Raw genomic sequence first — 27,591 nt, 5'->3', positions numbered from 1 at the left:
AGATATTTACTGACCACCTACTATGTGCCAGGCCCCAGCTGCACACTTCTGCACCCAGAAGAGAGATAAGACACATTTTCTATCTTTGAGGGGCTCACCCTCTAGTGGACAAAACAAATATATAACTAAATCAATACAATGGGGTTTTTACTGGTACCATGATACACAGATGAGGATAAGGCCTAGAAGAGCCACTTGGGACAATAGTGTACTTTCTGTTATTCTTTCCATGTAAGAATATGACAGAACTTCCCTGGTAGGAGCATTTGGCCTCTCAAAGCCATAGCTTCCCGGTCCTTCATTACTGTGACCTCCCCATCTGAGTCCACAGAGCTCCTAGGAAACATTCGGGGATTCCCTCTACCTCTCCTTCTTTCCAGCATATAAGTGAAGATATTAGGGTGGGTGGGGTGCCTTGGATATCCAGGAGGGGATGGGCAGAGCATGGGCCTCCAGATCCCGATCTGTAGTCAACCAGAGCAAGTCAGCTATATATTTTATATGTTGGAATTTTTCGGCCAAGTTTCACTGGAAGGAAGAAAAAAGAAAAAAAAAAATGTGTAAGGGCATGCAGTGCACCTCAAGGTGGAAGGGAGGCTAATTTTGATGGCGTGGTCTGGAAAAGCCTCTCTTTTAGTCAGAACTTTTAATCAGAAACCTGAGGGAGGGCAAGGGTGTTAAATAGATGTCTTGGGGAAAAGCATCGGAGGCAGAAGGAACAGCACGTGCAAAGACCCTAAGGCAAGAGAAAGCGGAGCCTTCTCCATTTGAGAAGAGGTGACTAAAAATAAGACTTATTTTGGGAAAATGGCTTCAAAATCTTCTTTTAGTGGGATATTTTATCTTTATGATTGGTTTCCCAGAAGTCTAAATAATATGCTCAAGACCATAGAGTCAGATGGAAACTTTGAGATGAGCTTGACCTGATCCCCTGTTTATACAGACAGAGAAATCAAGGACCAGGCAGGCTAAGAGATTTGCTCCCAAGGCCACGACAGTGAGGGAGTCTCCTTCAGTTTAGGGACCCTGACAAAGGGCCTGGTGGGTAGCCAGGGCTCTGGCTGAGTTTGCGGGTTAGAGGCTGGGCCGCTACTCCTCGGGAGCTCTCTGTCCTGGGGGCCACAGAGTGGAAGGCCCCAGGTCGTTCCTGTGGTTCTCGGCCGCGTAGCTCCTGTACCCTTAATTAGCCAACACTCCATGTCATTTCTTTCACCATCACCTATGGTCCCATTCTGAACAGTTCGAACAAGGCATTCTGAACATTTGCCTCTCGATCCTGGATCACAGCCTGTATTTCCGCCGTGACCCTACTACTGATGTGGCCCGCAGAAATGACCCCAAATACGTCGGCCGAGTGCTCAGTGCAATGGTGAGTGACAGGAAAACCATAATAACCAGTTGTTACCGTAGATCGAACTCAACCACGGGTTAGGTACATGTGTTCCTTACATATGTCATCTCATGGAAGCCTCACAAAATATGGTTGGTGGTTATGACCATCCCACTTTGCACACACAGAACATGAGACTCCTCTAAATTAAAGCACTTGCCTCAGACCCCTGGTGAGTGAACGGCAGAGGCCGAACTGGACCCAGGTCTGCCCGGCTTCAAGGCCCTGTCCCCTCTATCTTGAGGCCTTTCTCAGATGATAAGGGAACTTGCCCTTTTGGTGTCTCCCAGGCTAGGAGGATACAAAGCTGAAACTCTGCTCCATCACTGGGCCTCCTGGGGAAAACGGTAAGTTCCCAAGTGAGCCTGAGGTATTAACCTCCTTTGCTTTGATCCCTGCCCTCCACAGCAGAGTGTTCAGATGTCAGCCTGGGCCACAGCAGGCCGGCCCACTCAGCATCTAGATGGGGAACCCCGAGCAGCTGAAGGGACTGGCTCACAACACACGGCCTCTGAGTCAAACCAGAACAAGTCCTCCAAATGCCTGCCCAGGGCCTCTTGCAGTCACTCAGTCCTTTCACGTGAGACCTGCCCCCTCCCCCAACACACACACACACACACACACACACACACACACACACACACACACACACACACACACACACACACACACACACACACACACACACACACACACACACACACACACACACACCCTGGGTCCTGGAGGAGTCTATCTCTCACTACTGAGTGTGTTGACAAGGCCTCCCTCAGAAAGTGTCCAAACATGGTCGCCACCTGCTCAAAAGTTATAAATTAAAAAGCGGAAAGCTGAAGAGTTCTTGAAATTTAAGCCTCTGAAACTCATGGCCCAGAAGTGTCTAACTTTTTTGTTATTATTAATGGCTTAGGCCTTTCTCCCTCTCTTTCCTTTTAGCATATCTGAGTTAACGAGCTAGTTAGGTTGCTAGACATGGGAGCAATCTTCTGACTGCTGAATAACCAGAGGGCTTCCTGCAAGAGGGGAGGCTGACACCGGGCTGGCAGGAAACGGAGTGAGGGTGAGGCCCAGGGGGTGTGGGGGCCACAGAGGCAGCGGATAAGAACCCGGGAAGCGGGGTCTGGGCTGACCCTTGCAAATGGAGTGGCCTGGGAGAGGTGGGTTGGAGCTGAGGCCGAGGTCAAGGAAGACTGAGCCTCATAGGCCCAGGAGAGGGTGGGGGAGGCCAGCCGGCTCCAGCAGCTGCTGACTCACTTTGACCCTGGGGACAAACCAGGTTATCTCAGTGCCAAGTTCCTCAGCTGCACCTCCCTGCGCTCTCTCCAGGCCTCCTGATCGGGCCGGGCCTTGAGCTAATTACGGCCTGTATGGATGGGGCTTTGAAATGCTCAGCTTTCAGCCAGAGATGACCCCGCTGATTACCACTTTGGTGGCTGGAGCACCTCTGACTCAGGAGATGGGATGGGCTACATAATCTTCCATTGTGGAGAAGGCCCGTCTTGCCTGATTCTGTGATTATAGCCCAGGCCTTGCTGGAAGTGGGGGGAGGAGCGCACCCTTCCTGCGGAGGGGCTGGGGAAGACTGGCCTGGCCTGTGCTGGGCAAGGATCCTTCTGTGTCCAGACTCTGTTCTCATTGGCCCCACAAAGACAGGGAGCAGGGCTCAGGGCCTCTCACCGGGCGGTTGGGGTCAATCAATGCTGGTCCAAGTTTCATGAACTCTGAACACTCGGCTCCTGGAAGCCCATTTGTTTCTAACTTTCCCTATTTGGGAAGGAAGGTGAAGAACAAAGGCCCAGAGAGGTGAGCTGACCGGCCCACCGTCACCCAGCTGACAAGTGGCAACGTTAGGCTTAGAACCTAGTTTCTCCTTTCTTTCTCTTCTAACTTTTAATTGTGACAAAGCTCAGACCTTCACAAAAATAGAGGAAACAGTAAAACGATCTCCCAGGTACCCACCACCAGCTTTTATGGTCCCCTTCTCAAGGCCAGTCTGGTTTCAGGGCTGACCCCCTCCTTTACAGAGTATTCGATAAATCACAGACATTATATCACTTCATCTGTAAATATTACAATATGTGTCTCTAAAAGACAATGAAACTCAGGTCTCCTGATTCCTAATCCGGTGCCTGTTCACACTGCATCCTGCCTGTGCTGCTTATACAAGAATCAGGCCTTCATTTGAAAGAATGAGTGAGTGAGTGAATGAATGAATGAATGAATAGCAATATTCCATCTTCATGCATTCTAAGAAGTTAGCTGCTAAAGTTCTAAGGCACCCTTTCAGAAGATCAGTATCCCCAAATTGAGTTTCAAAACATGGACTCCCAAGTCAGACATCAACGACAGCCCATGAGTCCTGGCAAGAAATCACCGTCAGGCTGGCCTACGGACCCTGCCTTGCCCCTGACAAGCCATGGAGCCTCAGGTTACCCTGTGAGCCTGCTCACGGGATTGATAGATGGGTTAGGGGCAATCGATAATGGCCCATTAAGCAAAACAGTTTTAAATTAATAAACTGTTCAAGACCCCTAGAGGATCATTATTACCATTATCATCCCCAAATCACCCAGGCAGACACGGAAAATCCACTTGACATCTCCCTGGTTTCCCTCCTCATCTCCCCACCTTGTCCCCTGAACTCTCCGCTGATCTGGGGCTCCCTCTGCTCAGGTCAATGGCAATGATGACAATGGCGTGATCTCTGGGAATTGGAGTGGCAACTACACGGGTGGACTGGACCCACGGAACTGGAATGGCAGCGTGGAGATCCTCAAGGAATGGAAAAAATCGGGCTTCCGGCCAGTCCGATATGGCCAGTGCTGGGTCTTTGCTGGGACCCTCAACACAGGTACTCGGGGACGGTGGGCAACCATGGGGGGTGGGGGTGGGCCCAAGGTGCCATTTCCGCTGCAGCCTGGGTCCTCATTCTGCTCCTTGACTTGCAGTGCTGAGGTGTTTCGGGATTCCCTCCCGGGTGGTCACCAACTTCAACTCAGCTCATGACACAGACCGCAACCTCAGTGTGGACGTGTACTATGACCCCTACGGGAGGCCCATAGACAAAGGCAGTGATAGCGTGTGGTGAGTAGCTGACCCTTTCTGAGCACCGAACCTGAGCGGCTTCTTACTCCCCCCCTCCCCCCGTCCCCCAGGTCCTGGGACCCTGGTCCAAACAGGAGCTGGGAGGCAAGTAACACGTGAGCGCAAGCTTTAGAATGGGAATGTTGCCCATGCTGATGTGACCTCTCGTAAGACCCAAAACCAAAAACAATGCTTCCCTGGGCTCTGCGAAGTCTGGGTGTCCACTGTCTCACCTTTGAATGAAGGGTCCAATACCAGTGACTCACGGGCTCTGGGCAACTGCTCTGAATTTAGAGGGTCCGCTAGACCCTAAGCTACTTTAGAATCTTGACTTTCCGGTACCAAATATAAATTTATCTTGTTTCAGGCAACCCATATGACTTATAGGCTGACTTAAAGGAAAGCGGTGCATTTTCTCTTATGCATGTGGACCTTTTATGCACCTTGATTGATAGAATAAAAAGTCAGTTTATGCTGGATTTCAACTGAAAAGAGGAAGCCGTGTGTGTAATTGAACATATATATGTCTAACCGTAAATATGCCACGTGCACATGTATCTTTATGCACATATATACATGTAATGTCTAATGGGTGGCACCTGGAAGTCGTATAAAATTTATAGACATGTATCTATAACTTCATATAGTAGTATATATACATAAAATAAATATTTTTTTAAGATTTTATTTATTTATTTGAGAGAGAGAGAGCAGGGTGAAGGGCAGAGGGAGAAGCAGACTTCCCGCTGAGCAGGGAGCCCGATGCGGGACTCGATCCTGGGACTCCAGGATCATGACCTGAGCTGAAGGCAGACACTTAACCGACTGAGCCACCCAGGCGCCCTAAAATAAATATTATTACAGCTATTTGAGATCATACTATATGCCAAGTTATTACCAAGTGGTAACTGACAATGATTCTGTCTATCTCTGCATGTACATATAGATATCTATGTGCCTATATATGCAAAGAAGCACGTGCATATATGCCAACAATCTATTATTTTTAATCCATTTCCAAGGACACCCCCTCTCTCACACACACACACACACAAACACACAATCACTCACACGCATATAGGGCTAAATAACCTGATAGCTGTTGCCATCTTATTTCCAGGTGTTCAATTCTGAGATAGTCTGTAGAAGAGAGCTCCTATTACTTCATATTCCCAGAATAAGGAGGTCCAACTTTTCTGAAATGTGCTTACTGTAACCAGTTGAATAAAGTCAAAGAAATATGAACGGAAAAAGGTGTTAAAACAAGTCAACAACAACCCCACACTAACATTGGAACTGAGTAAGATAAATATCCCCTCACCTCCGAAGGAGAGTAAGGCTTACGTAATTCACCCGAGGTCACGTGGCTTCTAGGCTGTAATGAGGAAGAGAAGGCTCATTTCAGGATGTTCTTTCCAGATCTGCACACATACAACTTTCTGTCTAATGACATTGCTGCGTTAGCAAGATGTTGTTTCCCAACTACTCATAAATGAGTTTTTTTTTTTTCCTCCTCCCTGTTTTTTTCTTTTGTTGTTGTGTCCCAAATCGCTGCAACCTGTTTTACACCGCTGGGTGTAAAATGCCATTCCTGGCCTTGGTTTCCTTCACAAGAGGAGATGATTTGTCCAACATCATCTGGGAAGGGAAATCCCTTTGGGCGTACCCCTTCTGGGATTATCCTCCGTGCTAGGATGCGCAGAGGGACCAGAAAGCTGGAGAGTCAGTCCTCTACTGAAAGCATTCTGGTGCTGTTGGAAGACAGGGGATGGAGGAGCCATTAGTCGAGGATGTTTAGCAACCTCGGGAGGTGCATCAGACGGTAAGCCCCATGGGAGCTCAGGGAAGGAGTCACCAAGGAAGGCTTCCTGGGAGCAGAAATGCGGGGCTTTTAAGCTGAATTTGGAATTAGGACTCAGATCTCTTGGTTACTGGTTCACACTACCACCCCACATTAGCTTCATAATTCATTCCAAATATAATTATCTTGGGACAAGTATGGGCCCGCAGTGTCTCCACTGTCATTTTTTTGGCTTCGTTGGAGGATGTCAGGCCCCAAAGCTCTGATTTTTGCTGGGGGTCTCCTCCTCTCTTACCCTCTCCCCCCCACCTCCCCCCCGCCACCAGGCTTTCTGGTGAAATCAGTGGCAACCAGTGGTCCCTCCCCAAGCTGCTGCCTACCAGCTGCAGCTGGAGAACCAGCACTGGATGGAATGAGGTCAGGGAGCCCTGAGTCCTGGTTCCAGCCCCACCACCATCTTGCTCCAGGGCTTGTGTAAGCCACCTCATCTTTCTGGTTCCAAGTTTCTCCTCAGGGAAATATAAGGGTTGGCCCAGAACTAGGTGTTCACTTCAGTCTCTTACTGGCTTTAATTTTTTTGATCCCCACCCTCCTCTTTGTATGAGAGCTACCCTTCCCAGGGGACCGATAGAGACCCTTCTGCATAGATCCCACCCAGGCGGAGATAAACCACGAGTCACTCTCTGCCTGGAGTGACTTCCCCAGCCTATTATTAAAGGACAATTTGGGTTTGGACAGAAACACTTCGATCTGAATCTCTGTGTGTTGCACATGTTGGAAGCTTTTAGAAGCTTGCCCAGATTTGCCTAAAGTAATAGAAAGTAGGGATCAAGTGAGAGTAAGCCTCTGAAAGTTCTTGATAATAACGGCAGGAGCAAATAGTTTGCTGAGCAATTGCTGTGTACCAGGCACTTACTCTTCAGAAACAATGAGGTAGGCACTATTATCATCATCCCATTTTACACTTGAGGAAATTGATGCCCAGAGTCACTCACCCAAGGGCACACAGCCAGCAAATGGTGGAGATGGGATTTGAACCCAGGCAGTTTTGTAAACTATAAAGCACCAGAGAGATGCCAGAGAACCTTGTTATTACTCCTGATTAATGTTACCTTGAGCAACCGAACATTGCTCACCTTGAGATTTTCCTGGTTGGCTGGACACCAACCAGAGCTGTGGTGAGGTTGGGTGCTGTCCAGCCCGTGCAGATGGAGAAGCTGGGCTCTTTGGTTCACACCTCGGCAGCAGATGTCACTTCTCTGTAAAACTAAACGCTACCTCACAGGCTCAGTGAGGAGAAATGACTTACCAAAGTCAAACTGTGAATTCGTGTCCAAGCTAGGGGTAAAATGCAGAGTCTTGCCAACAGGACTCTCCCAAGTCAGACAACCTTAGGACTTGGGGAGGGACCTGCTGATTTCATGAATTTAGAAAACGAAGCCCCGGAGAGAAATTAGAGAGATATTTTGGCTCTCTAATAAGTGTATGACTTTATATAAGTTTCTTAACTTTTTTGTGCCTCGGTTTCCCATCTGTAAAATGAAGGACTAGATCAGGGGACCTCAGCAATTTCTTCTAGATCTCCTTTCCTTAAATCACATTCACTGCATCCCCTGGAGCACATTTTCTTCTTAACCATTCAGCTCATGCCAGTGGTTTGGCTTAAGAGGCACAAGCCTCTGGAGTGTTCGCTTCTTGAGAATCAGGTTGCTTTGGGGTGTGGGCGGGGACCTTAGTTTGGGATGCTGCTTCTCCACGGTTCCCTTCTGAGTCACTGTAAAGGAGGACTCTGGGACCTTGATCAGTCACTAAGCAGTAGGCAAAATGATTTGGAACAGTAGGACCACGGTTATCTTTACCTTGACATTTCTGGCTTGTTTTTTTCTTTTTTTTTTTTTTTTAAGATTTTATTTATTTATTTGACAGGGAGAGACACAGCGAGAGAGGGAACACAAGCAGGGAGAGTGGGAGAGGGAGAAACGGGCTTCCGGCGGAGCAGGGAGCCCAATGCGGGGCTCGATCCCAGGACCCCGGGATCATGACCCGAGCCGAAGGCAGACGCTTAACGACCGAGCCATCCAGGCGTCCCTGGCTTGTTTTTTACTTAATTCGTTTCACTTGATTCCCCGATTTCTAGAGTCACAGAGCTGACTACTTGTAGACTTTCTATAGTCCTAGCAGGCACGTGGAGATTGCCCTGCCCTGTCACAGAGAGGTGGAGTTGGCTAGTTCTGGGGAAGAGCTGTTGGCAACCACACCCCAGCGGGTGCTCCTGGCTCCTGATGCAATCTCTCCATGGCAACCAGCCCCCACTAGTACTTAGCCGCCCCAGTGTACCTCGCTCAGACCTGCAGCAAGGAAGCCAGCTCCAAGAGTGGGTCGGGCTCCAGAAAACATGATTAAGTATGTACCGTGTGCTAGACCCTGCCCTGGGCACTGGGCACCAAGGGTGGGGGAGATGCAGGAACTAGGCCAGAGGAGCTCACAGCTGCATAAGAAGACAGGCAATTATGGAGTAGAAAAAGTGAAATAACTGAGTTATGTGCAAGATTCTGAGATAGCACAAACATATGGTTGGCACTCTTCCAGCAGGAAAAGACTTTTTGGAGGAGGCAGTATCTGGGCTGCATTTGGAAGGACAAATAGTTTGCCAGTGGAAGGGGTAGGAGTTTGGAGGTCACTTTCTAGACAGGGCCTCCTGACCCCATGAATTCACAGGTAAGCATAACTCAGATGGTGTCTTTAGGGCAGTGGCTTATAAACTTCCAAAATTACATTAGAATTGACTTAGGTGGAGGGAGATAGGGGAATCCACATCTTTTAGTAAATGCCTCAGGTAGTTCTGATACCTACAGTGCGTCCTTTTGTTGAGCTCCGCCTCCTGAAACCGCTCAAGACAAAACAGAGCCCAAGGTTGGGAGGTGGGAGAGAGCATGCATACAATCAGAAACAACCAGAATTTCCATGATGGTGCCCTTGGACATTTGGAAAAGCACGTGCATCTCAAGTAACTGTGAGTAAAGCTGACTTCCAAATGAGGGAGGGACCAAGAGTATCTGTTATCTACTCCGTCTTAAATTCCCGCCTTGCAAGTAAGTATGAAAACACAGCTACTTACCAATTTTGTTACCAATCCACCCTTCCCCTAGGGTTCTCTGCCAGGAACTAGATGAACGTGAAACTGCTCTCGTCCCTGTCTTGTCTCTTGATCACGTTCTCACACTCCATGCTTTCTCCTGGGCGAATTCTCACTGATCATGAAGACCCACTCAAAAAGACATTTTGTGGGTCTTCCTAGGGATAGTTCTAAAGAGAGTGTGCACAAGTGGGGGTTGTGGGGGAGGGGCAGAGGGCGAGGGAGAGAGAGAGCCCCCGACACCAGGCTCCATCTCACGACCCCGAAATCTGAGCCAAAATCAAGAGTCCGATGCTTAACCGACTGAGCCACCTAGGCACCCCGCCTAGCGATAATTTTTTATGATGACCTCCCCCCTCACAACTATAGGGAATAAAATCATCTGTAATCCTATTGTTCACATACTTTTAATATTTGATAGTTTTCCAGTCAATCTTTTCTCCATCAGTTGCTGTCATTTATGGAATTGGGATTACACATTTTACAAGGCATGGGTACAAGACAAAGTATATAATAGGTGCATCCTACCTCTTCCCACACCTGGAAACCAACTTTGCAGTTTTAAATCATGTGTTTTTGCCAAAACGCTATATTTTGAGCATTTTCCCTATGTCATTAAATAATCATCAAAAATAAGATTTTAAGTGCATCGTATTCCCTTGTATGGTTGAACCATTATTTCTTTTCCTACTGTGACTATTACCATTCCCTATTCCCCTTCTTTTCCCTGTTATATATAACACAGTCATGGGCATTTGTATATGCAAATCTTGAACACATCTGCCATTAGTCCTGTAAGAAAGATTCCTAGAAATGGTATGTCCTGGGTTAAAGGGAATGAGCATTTTAAAGGCTTATGACAGCTGTCACTGTTGCCTTCCAGAAAGATTGTGATCACCTGTGTTTCATTTTAGTAGTAAATAAGAGTACTCTTTTTCTCTATTCATATCGTTGGTTGGTATTATTCTTAATCATCTATTCACCTCTTAGGGCCTAGTCCCCTTCTGCCTTGTTTCGGAGCCGACTTTTTTATATCTCCCCTTGTTCCCTGAAGGACTAGCAGGGTCAGGTTGTACCCCATAAGTACTTAGGGGGCACTTCCAACCCTCCAGTAGCTGTAGAGTTTACAACTCCCCCATGTACATAGATCCCATCTGGCCCCACATGAAGCTTCTTCCAAACATGCAAAATGAAAACACTTCTTTCCTGATTATAAAATAATAAAAAGTAGGAGCGCCTGGGTGGCGCAGTCGGTTAAGCATCCAACTCTTGGTTTCAGCTCGGGTCGTGATCTCGGGGTCCTGGGATCAAGACCCACAGCGGCCTCCATACTCAGCAGGGGGAGTCTGCTTGAAGAGTCTCTTCCTCTGCCCCTCCCCTACCCACTCGCGTGCATGCGCGTGCTCTCTCTAATCTTTTAAAATAATAATAGCAATAAATAAGTAAGAAGAGTCATTAATAATATAACTATCCAAAGGAAAATGCAAATAACATTTTGAGATAGATCCTCCCAGACATTTCATTCCGTTTATAGTCACACATATTCGATGTATGTGTGTTGTGTTTTAATTACCCAAATAGGATCAAGTTAAACAGTCTATTTTATGATTTCTTAAATCTTTCAATGCCGATAAATAAAAATTTAGAGAGACAGTATCGTTTGGTGGTTAAAATCATGGACCCTGCACCATTTCTTACTTGATATGCTTTAGACATCCTGCCATGTAGGTGCTAGATTGATTTTGCTCTTTCTTCTGGACAGCTCCGTGATGCTGTTGCAAGGCTGTACCACAATTTCCTGACAATTTCCCTGTTGGTGGATTTTTCCCCCATTATTTTTGCTCTTACAAACAATGCTACCATGAACATCTTCCCATGTATACCTGTGTACACTCACGTGGATTATTTTATAGGAGAAATGCCTAGAAGTGAAATCACTGGCTCAGTGGGTACGTAGATTTTTAAAGGTTTTTCATACCCATTGCCAAATGGCCCTCCCTAAATATCACACCAGTTTCAACTCCTACCAGTGGGCTCTGACTGTGCTTGTTTTCCTGCACCTGGAAATGAGTATCACACAATTCTGTGTATCATCCTGGGCTTTCATCTTTGTCATCTTATGAGTGTAATAGTATCTCTTTGTCACTTTAATTTCCTTTTCATGGTAGTGAGATCAAAACTATTTTCATGCGGTCAGTGATCACTTGTATTTCTTATAAAAATTGCCTGCCCCCGTCCTTTACTGGTGTGTTTCACTTGTTCTTTTGTGTGTCGTTCTTATTGACTTGTAAGTACTTTATAATATTAATTACAATAAATCTCTGCCTATACATATGTTATATATATCTTCTCTATTTTATTGATTTTTTTCCAATCATTTTTCTCTTCCTTCTTCAGCTTGGGCAATTCCTCCTGGTCTGTCTTCAAGTTGACAGAACTTTTCCTCCCTCCTCTTGATTCTAAGCCCATCCACTGAATTATTTCATTTAAGATAAGGGTGTGTTTTTTTTTTCCAGTTGCAAATTTCCATTTGGTTCTTCTTTCATCTTTTCTCTTGCTCTGCTAAGAGTTCCTCTCTTTTCACTTGTTGTTGCCCTGTTTTCCCTTATTTCATTGAGCTTAGTTATAACAGCTGCTCTAAAGACCTTGTTCAATCATTCCAGTATCTGGACTATTTTAAGGTTACCCTGTTGGTTGTCTTTTCCCTTGAAGGATAGATCCCGTTTTTCTGGTTCTCCGTACATTGAGTCATTTGGGTCCGTATCCTGGGCATTGGGTATGTCGGGATTCTATTAGTTTATTTCAACAGGCTGCCTGCGGTGGACCCGGACTGAGAGCCGGCAACAACTCAAATCTCAGCTCAGCTTCTTTTATCGTCAGCCAGACTGCTTGTCTGTATACGTGCATGGGTCAGAGTCGCTCAGAGACTCAGGCAGAGTTTATGAACTAATCTGGGATCTTCTTTCTCTGACTCCTTCCTTTCCAGAGCCTCCCCTTCATGCTCTAGTGGCCCCGGTTGACCTGGGCTGTTTCTTGGCTCCTCAGGTCAGAAAAATGTGAGTTGTCTGTTACAGTTTCTACTGCCCTGCACCTCACCCCAACTGTGGCCTGTCCTTAGGGCCAAGTGACCAAAAGTGCAATTTGCCCCATGCTGGCTCCTTCCTCCAAGTTTTGACTCCTTTCCAAAATCCTTCTGTTTTGTTCACTCTCAAGTAGTTGTCTTATGTTTTTGTTTGTTTGTTTTTTGTTTTGTTTTGTTTTGTTTTGGAGTTGATTGTTATCTGCAGAAGGGACCATCTCTTATGAGCTTACTCTTCCATAGAGGAAACAGAATTACAGTCTGGTTGGTTGGTTGGTATATGCAAGTTTAATATTTTCACCTAGCCAAATTTATCAGTCATTTTCTTTATGGTTTCTGAGTTGGTACTCTGCGTTAAACTATCTTCTCCACCTCCTGAGTATAAAAAAAAAATTTGTTTTCACGTTGGATGGAACTTGGGTTCACGTCGGACTCACAGCTTCTGGTTGGATCAAAGCCGCCAGAACCAGGGCTAATGCAGTTGCACGGGGTGTGCAAAGGAGGACCAGATCGAGAGCACAGAACCACAGGACGGAATGACTAAGACCAGCTAATCGGCTATCCCTGGAGATGTGACTGAGACGTGCAGATTGGGAGACCAGGGGACGCCTTTGATGAAGAACATTTTAGGACTGGTGTATGTCATTCTTCGATCCACACCTCAGCCCAGAAGCAGGTGGCTCTTAGCCAGAGCCAGGTCCTCCTCGCTGTAGCTCCATCCATTCTCAGTCGATGGGAGACACAGAGGTGTACCCCAGCAGGACGCACATGAGAAAGCCGTGTGGGTTTGTTTGCCAGCTTGGTTGCCGGCTCTCACCTGGAGCCGTTCTTCTCCTCAGAAAGGCAGTAGAACCGTCATGGTCAAGGACCCAGGTTTGGGGGTTAGGCCTACCTGGGTCCAAACTTTGACTCTGCCATCGCAAGCTGCTTAACTTCTCTGAGCCTCAGTTTCCCTTTTTATGAGATCGGCAGAAAAATGGTACCTGTTTCATAGTGCTTTGAGGACTTGCGAGAGACAGAGCTTGGCAAGGTTTAGCACTGTAGCTCGGGCAGGATAGCCTCACTCGATGATGAGTGGGGGGTGCTGCACTGTTCAGCCAGAGACGTGGTATTTTGTCACCTACGGCTGTGTGGCCCTGGGCAAGCTCTGCAGTCTGGTTCTGTCTGCAGGAATTTCCACGTCTGGAATGAAGGCTGGTTTGTGCGGACTGACCTGGACCCCTCGTACAACGGATGGCAGGTTCTGGACGCCACCCCCCAGGAGAGGAGCCAAGGTAACCCTCTACTGGCCCCGCTGACCACCCCCTTCTCTGGGTTTCACTCTCTGTCCTGGCCTCTCGATCCTTTACGGTAGCGGACAGCGGCTCTCCATCTCTGGAAGTCACGACAGAATTAAGCCAAAAATATTTTCAGAGTAGACTTCTCATCCTAATTTTGCCTGGCTCAGGCTGCTATCTAAGTGAGTGGCTTCCCCGCGCCCACATGACTGTTGTCCCTGCTGTGGCGACCCTGGCACGTGCCAGGCAACAAGGGAAGGAAACCGCGATCTGCCAACAGTGATTTCCCCACACCGCCTCTGGTAGCCTGTGTCTCCCAGCACAGACACCATCTGGTCCCCGTTGCCCAGGGATTTAGCCCAAATTCCCTCGCTCGGCTGGAGGTCTCTGATCATGACCCCCGGCACCTCTGTCCCATCCACGGCATCCTTCTGCCAAACCAAACTCTCCTTCGTGCAGTCTGGCCCCCTCCCTCTCCCTGTGCCCAGGGCTTCTGCTCCCACTTCTGGCCACTCCCTTCCGAGCTTGGGTCCCAGACACTCCAGGAAGTTTTCTTTCCCCTCTTATGACCTCCAGGGAGTAACTTGTTTGCTACCTTCATTTTGAATTGTTTCTCTCAAACTTAAAAAAAAAAAAAAATTATGGGGCACCTAGGTGGCTCAGTCAGTGAGGCGTCCAACTTTTGATTTCAGCTCAGGTCTTGATCTCAGGGCCATGAGTTCGAGCCCAGTGTTGGGCTCCACACTGGGTGAGGGGCCTACTTTAAAAAAAAAAATTAATTATAAAAGTAATATGTGCACATGGTTAAAAAAATTTCAAACCATTCTAAAAAGATTCACAATAAAAGCTAAGTCATACCTCCCTACCCTAACCCCACCCCTCTACCAGAAGCAATAAGCATTACTGGATTTGGGGTGGGGGGTAACCTTCCAAATATTTTCCAGGCCTCTGGATTTCACACTTTTCACTGCAACCCATTAATGGTTATAAAATCAAGTTAGTGAGTTGTGACTAACATTTTAAGAAATGAAGTAGAGGGGTGCCTGGGTGGCTCAGTCATTAAGGTCTGCCTTCGGCTCAGGTCATGATCCCAGGGTCCTGGGATCGAGTCCCGCATCGGGCTCCCCGCTCAGCGGGAAGCCTGCTTCTCCCTCTCCCACTCCCCCTGCTCGTGTTCCCTCTCTCGCTGTGTCCCTCTCTGTCAGATAAATAAAATCTTAAAAAAAAAAAGAAGTAGAATGGGGTGCCTGACTGGCTCTGTCGATAGAGCGTGTGACTCTTGATCTCGGGATTGTGAGTTTGAGCCCCACAGTGGGTGTGGAAATTACTTAAAAATAAATCTTTTAGAAACAAAAGAAAGAAATGAAGCGAAATGGCATGGAAAGTGGGGTTAGAGGAAAAGAAAAAATCTCAGGGTGCACTGGACACAATAAGAACAAGTATTGTCCTGTAAAACTTTTGTCTTAGGACTATCTATGTGCCATAATATAGAGATCGTGGCAAAAAAAAAAAAGGTTGAAAGTCACTCTTCCAGGCATATAAAAGTGCACGTATGTGGTTTTTTGGGTTTTTCTGGGGTTTTGTTTTGTTTTGTTTTTAGGGGAGGGGGAAGGGAGAATCTTAAGCAGGCTCTATGTTCAGCGCGGAGCCTGACATGAGGCTTGATCTCACAACCCCGAGATCATGACCTAAACCAAAATCAAGAGTTGGACGCTTAACTGACTGAGCCACCCAGGTGCCCCATATGTGTCTTTTTTGTCTATTTGTCTTGTAAACACAAACAGAATAACCCCCTTCTTTCTATTCTGCTGCACCTTACTTTTTTCAGCTGGGCACTTCGTGAATGAAACTCTATCTATTTCTACATCTATACATCTGTCTACATGTCTATGCATCTATCTGACCTACCTGTGCCAAGTGCTAGAAGAGGAAGGTGATAGACAGGGCTTGGGAGCTCAGAGGAGCAAGACTCCTATGGGCTGGGTTTAGGGAATACTTCCAGGAATAAGGAATGAGGGATTTGGAAGGATGATTTGTAGGGGTAGAAAAGAGGCAGCCATGAGCACAAGAGGTAAGAAAGGAGACAGCCCAAGGGTGGTGGATCAGCATCCACCACGCACCCGCGGAGGGCAGGACGGGGCCAGTCTTCTGCAGAAGAACACTCTGTGCGGGGTGCCATGCAGAAGATAACAGGAGGGTCCATGCTGAGTGCCATATGAGGGGGGCAGGCAGCCGGGGCTGAAGGGGTACTGGGGGGAGAGGCAGGGAAGTGGTGTCGCTGGGGTGGCTCCTAGAGGACAGGTGCCAGGGTGGGCTGTGGCACCTGGCTTTGGCATGCACGCAGTCTCTGTACCTCACTACCAGGGGTGTTCCAGTGCGGCCCCGCTTCTGTTGCTGCCGTCCGAGAGGGCGATGTGAACCTGGACTTCGACATGCCCTTCATCTTTGCGGAGGTAAACGCCGACCGCATCACCTGGATCTATGACGTCTACAACAACACTCAGAAGCAGAATGCCTCGGACACTCACAGCATTGGCAGGTACATCAGCACCAAGGCGGTGGGCAGCAACTCTCGCATGGACATCACGGAGAAGTACAAGTATCCAGAAGGTAGGGAGGGCACTGGTGGGGCTGTGCTACCCGGGGCTTGATGATGGGAAGACAGCTTTGAGGGTGGAGAAGGGAAAATCCTTCATACTCCTTCTGTGTTCTCTGCGCGTTCTGCCTGAATGGTAGGACTGCTCCCTGGCACCTAACGTCCAGCTCTGCAGACTATTTCCAGTGGGGACAGAACTGTCACAGGCAGATGCAGTGCCAGTGGAATTTTGCCACAGGACCCAGCAGCTGTCAGCCCAGCTCTTCTCCAGCTGTGTCCCTTTCCCACAACTGGGATGACAGCTCTGTGATTGGACATCAAAGGGAGAAACACGGCCCCCATGAGAGACTGCCCAGGGCTCTAGGAGAAATTTCTCAGTCGTCCTGCTCTCTGAGCCTCCAAGGAAGACAGGCAGGAAATACTATCTGAACAAAGAAATGGACAAAGACCCTGAAGAGGTGGGCCCATGCCTTGCATGCATCAGAGGCTCCCCAAGAAGCCTGAAGCACCCACATGAGTCACCGGGAAGGCTCATTTTTCTACAAAGCTGCCTCTCTGCAAATTACATTAGCTACTCTAGTTTGGAAGCTGCTCTCAGAGTCAGCAGCCTGTCTCGCTGGGGACTCTCCAGAATGACAAAGTTCCACGTATGAAGGTGACGTCCATTTGTAGAAACAGCCAAAAGTGAATGAACACTGGCTCTAGCAAGCCAGTCACTCCGTAACGCATCCCATGTCTCTTTCTAGTGTATTTAGAAATAGACACTTTGGTTGATCCTCACACAACACAGGTTCTGAGGGGCCAAGCAAAGTGCTCTCCTAAAGGCACCCAGAACACACCCTAAAGTGAACCCCAAAGCTCTCACTACTGCTGGTTGTTGGTGTCAGCTGCAGTTCATGAAAGAGAAAAGCTGGAGAAAGAGCTCAGGAGATGAGGTCTGACTCCAGGTCCAGGTGGGTAACCCCTCCGGGTAGTGGTACATGTGGACATTTGGAGGCATGGGCCTAGGGTCATGAGATTGGTGGCTTCAGGGTGGCCCCCAATCTGCCTCTGTAGGCCCTCCCATGGCTAGGGTCAGACAGCCCTTCTCTAGGTCAATACACACATACTGAGACCCACCCAAGTGCCCACTCCATGCTCAGCTCTGGGGAGGCAATGAGGGACGTAGCAGATGGGTCCCCTGCCCGCCCCACCCCCCAAGCTCACAGATGTAGGAGAAGTATTTTCAACACTGTTGCGATAGAGAAACAAGTGTAGGAGCCAGGGAACAAATAACCAGGGGCTGGAAGTCAACTCCAGTCCTACACTGATCAGGAGACCCCAAGGAGGAGTCTTAGGATCTCGGACCCCTTGCTTCCTCACCTGTAAAATGACAATAGCAATGCCTGTCTTCAGTAGGATTTAAATGAGCTGGTGTACAGAGAGTGCCAAGTGCAGGGCCTGGCACCGAGAGAGGACTTCTGAAATAGTGGTGATGCTTATCAACTCGGACATCTGCGGCATCACTGGAATAATGACCTCCCGAGGTGCCTTTTGAAGTGCACTGCTTACTGGGATAGATGTCTTGTGGGGGTCCTTCCCTTAGTGATATACCTTGATTGTGCTTATTGAGGGGCTCTGTCTGTCCCAGGCAAATCTCCTAAGCCACGGAGCGGGGCCAGGCCATGGCCAGGTTGGGGGTGGTTCCGGCAGGACTCTTGGCGATGCCCCAGTCTCTCTCTGCATGACAGCAGAGCTGGTCACCCTGCCTGTTGTTGCCCGTTCTCCTTACCTAGTGATGCCAGCTTGTCTGCGAGGGCCCCAGGGAGGAAAAGCTCATAAAGTGGGTTGCTAAGCATTTGCGCAATGGCAACACCAAAGGAGAAAACAGCAGCAGGAAGCTTAGTCTTGAGTCAACCCATCAGGTGACCTATATAGGTATCTAGGCTCTGAGCCTCATTGTGCAAACACGCCCACTTTGAGTTCTCCCGGGCACAGAAGGCTCAGCTCCCTGCACAGACATCAGCCCTGGGTGTGGACTTACAACTCTGCTGCAGGATGGGAAGGCACCAAAAAGAACCCAGCCCACCAGGAGCTATCAGCTTGGGTAATCTGGCTGCCTGCATCTTTTTCAGGAGGATGTTGGGGGGGGGGGGGGCGGGGAACCTTGGACTATGGGTGTAGACACCTGGGGGCTGCCCCCTCTCTGCCTCTAACCCCAAGATTAGACCAGTTGCTTGGACCAGTTGCTTCTTGTCGTTAGGACCTTACTTTTAACATGATGGGCTTGGATGAGTTGGCCTCTGAGGTCTCAGCCAGTTGTTACATGGAACTTACTGGAAAGGCTTCGCTAAGTTTTAAAGTGCTTATAATAAGTCATCTGGTGTCTTCAAAACTTCACGGTGGTTGGGGAAGATGGGGGCCCTAAGTATGGTCTGCAGGTATAAACATGGTAATTCTTCTCTGTGTATGTCTGCCCATGTTCCTGGAAGGTCAACACACCTTCTCCTTAATAGTAGATCTGTCTTCAGGTCAAGGCAGGGAGCCTTATGTGAACCATGTGGCCACCATGGGCCCAGAGGCTTGGAAGTGGTTACTCACCTTAGTGCCCAAAAGCCATGACTTTGAGGGTACACCATGGCCGTGCTCACATTCCACAGCCCTCACAATCTGAGTCAGAGTCAGAAAATCGGTCCTTTGTGTTTTTAAAACCTAAAGTCTCTCGACAACTTAAACCAGTCATAACTGGGACCAAACGAACAGTGGGGAGTTCTTTTTTGACAAGGGCAGAAGCTCCACTCTGTGACCTCGAAGGACCTTTAGAAACAAAGCAGAATAACATGGAAAAGTGGTTTGAAAAAAAAAATTTTTTAATGAAGCCAATTCTAAACCATAACCTTTTTTTGTTTTCGTTTTTTTTTTTTTGCTTATAATTTCATTCTAACCTTTTTTCCACTCAGTTTTTTTACTTGTGTTTAAAGGAGCTGTTTGTTCTCACAAGAGACCTTTTCTCCAAAAATAAAGAAATACATAAAACGAAGAAAAGGAAGAGGAAATCTAACCTAGTTAGCCTGAGCCAAATATCAGGCCATATGGTAACTTCGTACAGGTGCTGATAAAGTTTTCCCCACAGCTCGTTTGGACATGCAGAGCTGTCAGCGAGAGCGCACGGACCAGCTGGTCCGTGCGCCTCGCACTAAGGAGGATGAAATGGAGAGACCCGGAGAGCAGGGACACTTGCTTGGATCAGAATCCTTGCAGAGCCAACGAGTCCCAGGCTGCCACTCCGTCCCTGAGAAGCTTCCCTCTTTTCCCACCATGCAGGTTCCAGCCAGGAGAGACAAGTGTTTGAAAAGGCCTTGGGGAAACTTAAACCCCACGGGTCCTTTAGCGCCACGTCTGCGAGACACTTGGCAGGAGAGGAAAGGGAGCCCAGCATCTTGGGGAAGTTCAAGGTCACTGGCATATTGGAGGTGGGCAAAGAAGTCAACATGGCCTTGTTGCTCAAAAACCTGACAAGCGACATGAAGACGGTGACCGTGAACATGACGGCCTGGACCATTGTCTACAACGGCACGCTGGTACACGAGGTGTGGAAAGACTCCGTCACAATAGCCCTGGATCCCAAAGAAGGTAACTCATCCCGTGGTTTGTGGGGGACGCCACGCATCCAAGATGGCTGATGTTCTTTTGGGGTTGGAGAGTTCCTGTTGGAACGGATTCAGATAAGAGAGGAGCAGCGCACCATCGCTGTGGTTAAGCCATGGGTTTTGAAGGCTTGAAAGTTGTCATGGCGAACAGTGCTAATCAGGGTGGCGCCGACCAGAATCCTTCCACACCAGGGGGGAGGAAGGAGGGAGGCTTTGGCAGTTAATAGCCCCACTGCGATATCCCTTAGAGGTATATACCACTTCACTCAGCACGCAGGGTGCTTCCTTAGATCCTCTCTCGTTTGACCTACTAAAAAAGGCAGATTTCAGTATCACCTTTTACAGAGGCAGAAACTGAGGCTTGGAGAGATGGTGACTTGTTTAAGAGATTAAGTGTCATAGCTAGTAAGTGGCGAAAGCAGGGTCTTGGTCCTGGGTTTCCTAATGCTAAATCCAGGCCCACCCCTCATCTTCTAGATTCTACTTCTGCCACCCCTGCCCCAGGGACTCCCCACCCCCACCCCACAATGAATCACTTTTCAGGTTTGACCCCAGAAGGGCTGCAACATACAGCAAGGTCTTACACCCTTGTCCAGTGTTCGTCCCCTCATAGCTGCCAGGTGGGGAGTCTCCTGATTCCCCAGGGCAGTGATGCCTGAGAATTTGGGAGGAACAGAGACCCGTGGCTGCTGGGAAAGGAGCGAGGTGGAGCAGCAAAAGCCTGGCACTCTGGGAGGATTAGCATGCAGGTGTGCTCACACTGGCAAAATCCTCCACGCTGTTATGAAAAATTGAGCCTTACAAAGCAGATTAACAAGGGTGGGGTGACTCTTTGCTTCATATAAATAAAAACTGATTAATTGTACAGCCCATCTTGAAAGAGCTCTGTCTGTAGGGAAACTGAGATGTTTTACACCTGTCAGAAGGCAGCATCCCTAGCAACCTGGCTTCTGGCGGAGTTGTAGCAGAAATCTTCCCCACACCAGAAGCAACCGCCAGGCTGCTAGCTACCTTCAAAACCCAAGGGGAGAGCTATTTTTTGCAGGCCAAAAATAGTTCACATGAGGGAAATGGTTAAAAAATTTTTTAAAAATCCATTCAGCACATTCGTCTGCCTACTCAGGGCAGGCCAGGCTAATTTCTCGAGTGGGAATGTCAGAGGCTACTTCCTCCTCAAAGAGCAGATGACCCTGTGGGTGCCGGGGCACCCCAGGCCACCAAGCATCACCACCGAGAGAGAGAGGTGGGAGTTACCCAGACCACAGAGGAGGGAGAGGGGCCCTGAGGCCTGGGGGGAGCCAAGTAAAGGGACAGAAGCCGGGGAAGGCATTTCCACGTGAGGGAACCATGCATGTCCAAGCACGGAAGTGACCATATATCTGTGTTGGCAAAGGACCGATGGGAAGCACCAAGGACTTCTTCAAGGGAGAGGGGAGTTAGGTTGCAGTGACGCAGGGCCAGATCGAGGGGTCTGACCTTTATTTCTGAGGCAGCGAGGGGTCGTGGAAAATTTCAAGTGACAAGGAAGAGGAAGAGCATGATGTTGGGGTGGGGGGAATCTTCTGAAGCCGCGTCTGCCAGGTGTGTGGGGGTGACTGGGAAGCGGGAGGGACCAGAGGGGGGAGGCGGCTTGGGGTGTTGTCACAACAGAATTCCAGACTATTAGTTGGCCTGGGAGGATCCTAAGCACGTATGGAGCCAATCCCCGGCTTCCCTTCCTAGTTATTATTTGTTGTCATCATGAGGCAATCGGTAAGCCTCTGTATTCTTCCTGCCCTCTGACATTGTCCAGGACGGGAGGAAGCTTTGGTCCCTACCATCCTATTCTCCTGGGAAGCTGCCCAGCCAGTCAGAGGCCCAGGGCCTCCCCAGCCTCTGCTCTGGAGGCTGCACAGAACGGAGGAATGTTTCCCACAGAACAGGCAGGGAGGGTTCAGTCAAGCCCGGGGCTGCAGACCTTCCCGGCCAGATCCCCACCAACTTGGCTGGACCTCAGCTCTGAAAGTTCCAGAAGTCAGCCCACCCTCCCTCTCACTCTGCCCTCCCTGGCTTCTCCTTCCAGAAATACAGCATCCCGTGAAGATTACATATGCTCAGTATGAGAAGTACCTGAAGTCAGATAACATGATCCGGACCACAGCTGTGTGCCAGGTGTCTGACGAGGCTGAGGTGTTGGTAGAAAGGGACATCATCCTGGACAACCCCAGCCTGACCCTGGAGGTAACGGGGGGTGAAGGGGTGCACACCCGAGCCACCAGGAAACTCCTTCCCTGTTGAGAGGGGCAGGGAACTGGGCCTAGCTCAGGTCCAGCCTCTGCCACATGAATTGGCCAGAGTTCTTGCTCAGACCAGCGTCCTTGTTCCTTGTGATAAATAGGCACATTGGCCCATGGGCTTCTTTGGTTCTGGTCCCAGATGCACTGGGGGTATCTGCCAAGAAGCAGCTAGAGGGACTCCTCGGCTCCCTGGTGCACTCAGCTCTGAGCACCTGCTGTGTTCTGGGCTCTGCCAGGCTCAGGAATCACAAAGAGTCACAAGGGGAGGGTCCTGCCCGCAGGGAGCCCAAGGCCCAGCCCCTGGCCATGTTGGTGGAGAATGGAGCACCACTCGCTTGCCTCTGTCCACATTCAAGATGCCAGAGTTACAGAATCGTGGACTCTTAGGAGCCCACTCTCATGCTCCCATACCCTGCCACGTCACACATGAGTAAACTGAGGCCCAGAGAAGAGAAGAGAACTGTCATCCCTGCCCAGAGCCAGGGCTGGACCTCAGGCCCTTGGACTCCCAGCCCAGGGCCCTTTCTAGGTGTCTGGCTGTGTCCACAGCCAGCAACAGCATCTTCACGGGTTGAGGATGAGGATGTCTCTGTCTCTGCTTTTAGGGCTTGCTTTTGGCTGTGACTTGGCTCCCAGGGTCCTTCCCAGGAGCCCAGGTGTGTGTGGGGGGGGGGGCTTGCAGGTGTACTGAGGCACCTGGGACCACTCTGTCCCTTCCTCAGCACCAGGCCAGTACTTGTGCTGACTCCAAGCCCATCCCTTCCTGTCCAGCCTACCTGGGACCTACCCACCCTTTCCTCCCGCCGGTCCAGGGCGGAGGCCACCAGAGGCAGACAGCACGGATCTGAGGGGTGAGGTGCTGGCAGGCAAGGGCGGGAGGATGGATGCGCAGAGGAGATGGATCTTCCTGCGGGGGTCCCACGGAGAGCCTCACGATCAGGTCCACCCACACCTGCTGTATCTCCTGTCTGCCCTGGCTGCCAAGACAATGCTTGCCTTTTCCATCCCATCACAATGCCACCAGCATTCCAAGCCCCAGATTTCTAGAGAAGCCAGCTAATTGTGGCTGCCCTGGTCCCACCTCTCCCTAAGCTGCACCCTAGCTGCAGGGATTCTTGACCTCAGAGGGCAGAGACCAAGGGCACACGCTCCCATTGCGGCTGGCCTGGGACTGAGCTCTTTCGCTGTTCCAGTTGGTCCAGACTGTGCTTCAGAATGGGAATCAGTCCCCCACCTCAGAGGGGGAGCCAGTGACCGGACAGGCAGTTTGGGGGGAAGCAGAGAGGGGCACGAGTTCAGCCCTTGAATCACCACCATGAATCAACAGCCACACTGAGTAGCCCTTGATCTCTGTGTCTCAGGTGCCCCAACGCTGTTATGGGGATAATAAAATACTTCCCTTGCAGGTGTCCTGTCCTCAGAGAAGCCTTTCCCTTACATGCCCCCTCCCACACCCTCTCCCAATCAGGCATGGTCTCCAGTTACACACGCTTGAGAGCCTTCTGTCCTCTCACTTTGTTCTAGTTGAAGTCATACCTTTATTCGTCTACTTGTTTGGTCTTGGTCTGCTACCAGACGGTCGGCTCCAACAGGGGAGGCACTACCCCGTTCTGGGCCCATCACTGTCATCCCTGGTACAGTATCTTGGAAACTAATCCAAATTTGTAAAATAACCAGAACTGGAGCTGAGCCCTTGTGCATTCTGCCCCACCCACAAGAGTCTTCATTTTCAGTCTGCGCTTGTCCTCTGCATGCTGAAGCCTCTCCTGATTCCTAAGACAGTTCCAAGAACTGTGCCTCATCCCTGCAGACGTGATGGACAGCCGAGGGCTGATGCCCCCCTGAGGCTGGGAGGTGACCCTAGATAGCAGCCAGTTCAGTTAGGAAAACATTCCATGCTAAAATGATGAGTGTTTAAGGGAAGGTAGATTTTCCCCATTATACTCCTTTATCCTCAAACATTCTTATAGCTTTATCTTTTATTCAATACTTTTGCTCTACATCTTTCGCATTTCCATATCAAGTCAACTCTGTCTTTAAAGAGTCTATAATATCTTTAGAAAGGAGATCAGAATATAAACAGGCTGAAAAGGTGCCACCAAGAACTTTCTTACTTAATCTTTAAAAAAAAAAAAAAGGGCATCTGAGGGCGCCTGGGTGGCTCAGTTGGTTAAGCATCCAACTCTTGATTTCGGCTCAGGTCATGATCTCAGGGTTGTGAGACTGGGCTCCATGCTGGCGTGGAACCTGCTTAAGATGCTCTCTCTCCCTCACCCTCTGCCCCTCTCCCCGCCTCTAAAAAAAAGGCATCTGATCATTCTTCTTTTGGACATCTTTGTGTGAATTTCCTCCTAACACAACCTCACCTTTACTTCAGCCTTCAGAGCATCAACACATTCTTGTCTTGATGAAAGAATCAGCACATAGCTCACTCAGAGCAAGGCACAGATTTTTAAACTCATGAGGGTAATCTCTATGAAAAGATAATAATTTGGGTGAAATCCCATGATCTTATCTGGCACGGATTGACAGCAGACATTGACGATGTTCTATTGGAATCAGACCATGAAATCTGAACTTTGTTCCAAAGGGTGATGTCCTTCATGTTGGCCCATGAACCACTGATGATCAGACACAGATTTCTGGTGGCTCTTATCCTCTCTTTTGGGTGCCTTTACAGATATGGGTCAATGGGCCACGGTGGTAAGCAACAATAAGGAAAGAAGAACAAATACATGAAAATCTCAAAGTGAATATCAATGTGAAAAATATGGCACTGTTTATGTAGCCATGTTGTATCCCAATGGCATAAAATTATGCTTCACGCTGCACATTACGTCCCAGCCGTAAGTGAGTTCCATGGGAAGAATTACAGTAGAGATCATGCTGTGCATAAAGTACTGGTAGATATCCCAGGGCCTGGTAAGAAGGGCAAAGGCTCTGGAACCAGAGAGGCCTTGGTTGTTGAATTTATCTGAACTGAAGCTTTATTGCTACCAAATGGTAGCTGTGTGGATGAGGGGCTAGAAAAGGAAAACCACGCTAACAATAGATGATCCCTCAAAGAAAGAGAAAAGAAATCCAGCAGCCACACCGATCCAGGTTCTATTTCCCAGACGTGTTCTTCTGCATCCATGATCTCGTTCAGTTCCTTCCATGCAAGGCAGGGAAGGACGATTAGCCCTCTTTACCAGATGAGGGAGTTGAGGCCCAGAGAGATGACGTGTCTGCTCAGTCACGGCTGTTTCCTGGCAGAAGCACAGCTTTCCCTTCGACGGCAAACATACAGTCCAGGTGGCTTTTCTGACGGGAAACCCAAGGCTTCTCCAGCCTCTGACCAAGGACAGTGGGGTGCAGGAGCCCTGTCCAGACCCCACAGGGCACACAGGGAAGCTTTGGGCACCAGAAGTTTCGAAGGACAGCGATAGACTGGGATGTCATCGGAGGAGAGTGGCCTGAGCTGAGGTGGGGGCCCAATGCCATGGCCTGTGGAGAAGAGCATGAGGCTCTGAGGAGACGGGGGTGTCTGAGCAGGCTCAGGCCTCCTGGGGAGGGCACTTCCAGGCCAGAAGGGGAGGAACAGGACCCATGAGTAGGAGCCTCAAGGAAAGTACTGTCACTAAGTTCAGAATGAAATAGTCCCCAGCCCTCTGAGCAGCCCACATGGAGCTTGGCTGTCCTGGGAAGCGGGGCTGCCCTTCCCAGGACGACCGTGAACCCGGCGGGGAAGCTAAAGTGCTTTCAGCCACTACGATGTGCCGCCTCTCCCTCTGAGCCCGGGGGTCCCGTCCGAAGCATGGAGATGATAGCAGTTTCCCAGGAACCCCCTGCATGATGTCTCCCCATCCCCAAGTCGCCCGCCCAGCCGGGTGGGCTCTCACCGACCCGGTCACCCCTCTCCCCGCAGGTGCTGGAGCAGGCCCGGGTGCGGAAGCCCGTGAACGTCCAGATGCTCTTCTCCAACCCGCTGGACGAGCCGGTGAAAGACTGCGTGCTGATGGTGGAGGGCAGTGGTCTGCTGCTGGGCAGCCTCCGGATCGAGTGAGTCCCAGGCCTGAGGGGCCAGTGGGGGATGGCGGGAGGGGGTTCGAGGGGGCCTCCCCACAGCCCCGGGGAGAACCTGCATGTGGGGTTGTACATTTGCCTCTGGTTTGGGGGTTTGCCAGACTCGAACTCCCAGGAAGTTGAGATCACCAGAGCTTGGGGCTGGTGCTCAGGGCTCAGCGTCTGTGGGAGATCACGGAACTCCCTCCCCCCCCGCTGAGGGGCCCCAGGGCTCGCGGGGTCCATGACCCAGGGAGGCGGCCAGAAGGCGCCACCTCACCAGCACAGGACTTGAGGGCCATAGAGGGCCCACCTTGCCTGAGGTCCCGTGAGCCTCCCCATCAACACTGACCCATGCCCTCCCCCACCAGCGTGCCAACCCTGCGCCCCAAGGAGCGGTCCCGAGTGCGTTTTGAGATCCTGCCCACCCGGAGCGGCACCAAACAGTTGCTCGCCGATTTCTCCTGCAACAAGTTCCCGGCGATCAAGGCCATGCTGTCCATCGACGTGGCCGAGTGAAGGGCCCGAGGGGCTCCCATACAAACTTGGGTAACACGGAGCAGGCAGGGCTCACCTGTGAAGTGAGCCCCCTGCCCACGCTGTCCAGCCTGGGAAACCCACAGCGCCCCCCAAGACAGCCTGGATTGGGCCCCCAGCCTCGGGCACACACCCTCTCCCTCACTCCCAGGCTGGGCTGGCCCGACCCCGGCCTGGGACTTGCTCACTTTTGCACATTCCCAGGAGCCCCATGGCCCTGCTCGGCCCTCAAGCCCATCAGCGCTGCAGGACAGAGGGGCCCCTGACCCAGCGACTCTCTGAATGGATATGGGGGAGAAGACAGACTCTTACTCCAAGCCTGCAGCTGGGACATTCCTACGTCTCCCTCGGGCCACCATGGGGGGAGGGGGATGGTTGGCGCTCACGTCTTTACACTCAAAATAAAGGTTAAAAAGAACAAAATCAGCACAGGCTCTCCAAGACTGCTGCTTTGCCTAAGGAGGTGGAGGAGAAAGAGGGGTGGGGGCCATGTTCTTCGGGAGAAGGGGGACCCCAAAGGAGCCTTGTTCCCCACATGGCAACGTCCAAAGGGAGCGGGCTTTTTCTCCAGGGGCAGAACTAGAGAGACAGTTCAGGTGAATTTAGGAAACCTTTCTAATAGGATGTCCAAACATAGATGAGGAGGGTGCCTGGAGAGGGAGCATCTTGTCCCAGGCAGGCTTCGAGCACTCTCTGTGTGGCTGCCGGCCAAATTCTGCAGGTAGCAAAGAAGGGACGTCAG

The 27,591-nt window shown here is 50.0% G+C and overlaps 1 protein-coding gene across 1 annotated transcript in view; it reads left to right on the top strand.

The window, feature by feature from the left end:
- The window catches only part of TGM3 (transglutaminase 3), a 39,600-nt gene extending 12,338 nt beyond the window's left edge, over nucleotides 1–27,262 (top strand). Inside the window, exons 5-13 of the mRNA XM_027620412.1 lie at nucleotides 1,241–1,369; nucleotides 4,064–4,241; nucleotides 4,339–4,474; nucleotides 13,661–13,764; nucleotides 16,132–16,377; nucleotides 19,667–19,975; nucleotides 22,055–22,212; nucleotides 26,176–26,309; nucleotides 26,684–27,262. Of these exons, the coding sequence (XP_027476213.1) occupies nucleotides 1,241–1,369; nucleotides 4,064–4,241; nucleotides 4,339–4,474; nucleotides 13,661–13,764; nucleotides 16,132–16,377; nucleotides 19,667–19,975; nucleotides 22,055–22,212; nucleotides 26,176–26,309; nucleotides 26,684–26,831 (1,542 nt within the window). The 3' untranslated portion in view covers nucleotides 26,832–27,262. The remainder of the gene's footprint in view (nucleotides 1–1,240; nucleotides 1,370–4,063; nucleotides 4,242–4,338; nucleotides 4,475–13,660; nucleotides 13,765–16,131; nucleotides 16,378–19,666; nucleotides 19,976–22,054; nucleotides 22,213–26,175; nucleotides 26,310–26,683) is intronic.
- Nucleotides 27,263–27,591: the final 329 nt, after the last annotated feature.

The sequence above is a fragment of the Zalophus californianus genome, chromosome 8 (genome assembly GCF_009762305.2).
Source record: "Zalophus californianus isolate mZalCal1 chromosome 8, mZalCal1.pri.v2, whole genome shotgun sequence".
Taxonomy (NCBI): Eukaryota; Metazoa; Chordata; class Mammalia; order Carnivora; family Otariidae; genus Zalophus; species Zalophus californianus.
This window is presented reverse-complemented; position numbering and strand designations above follow the sequence as displayed.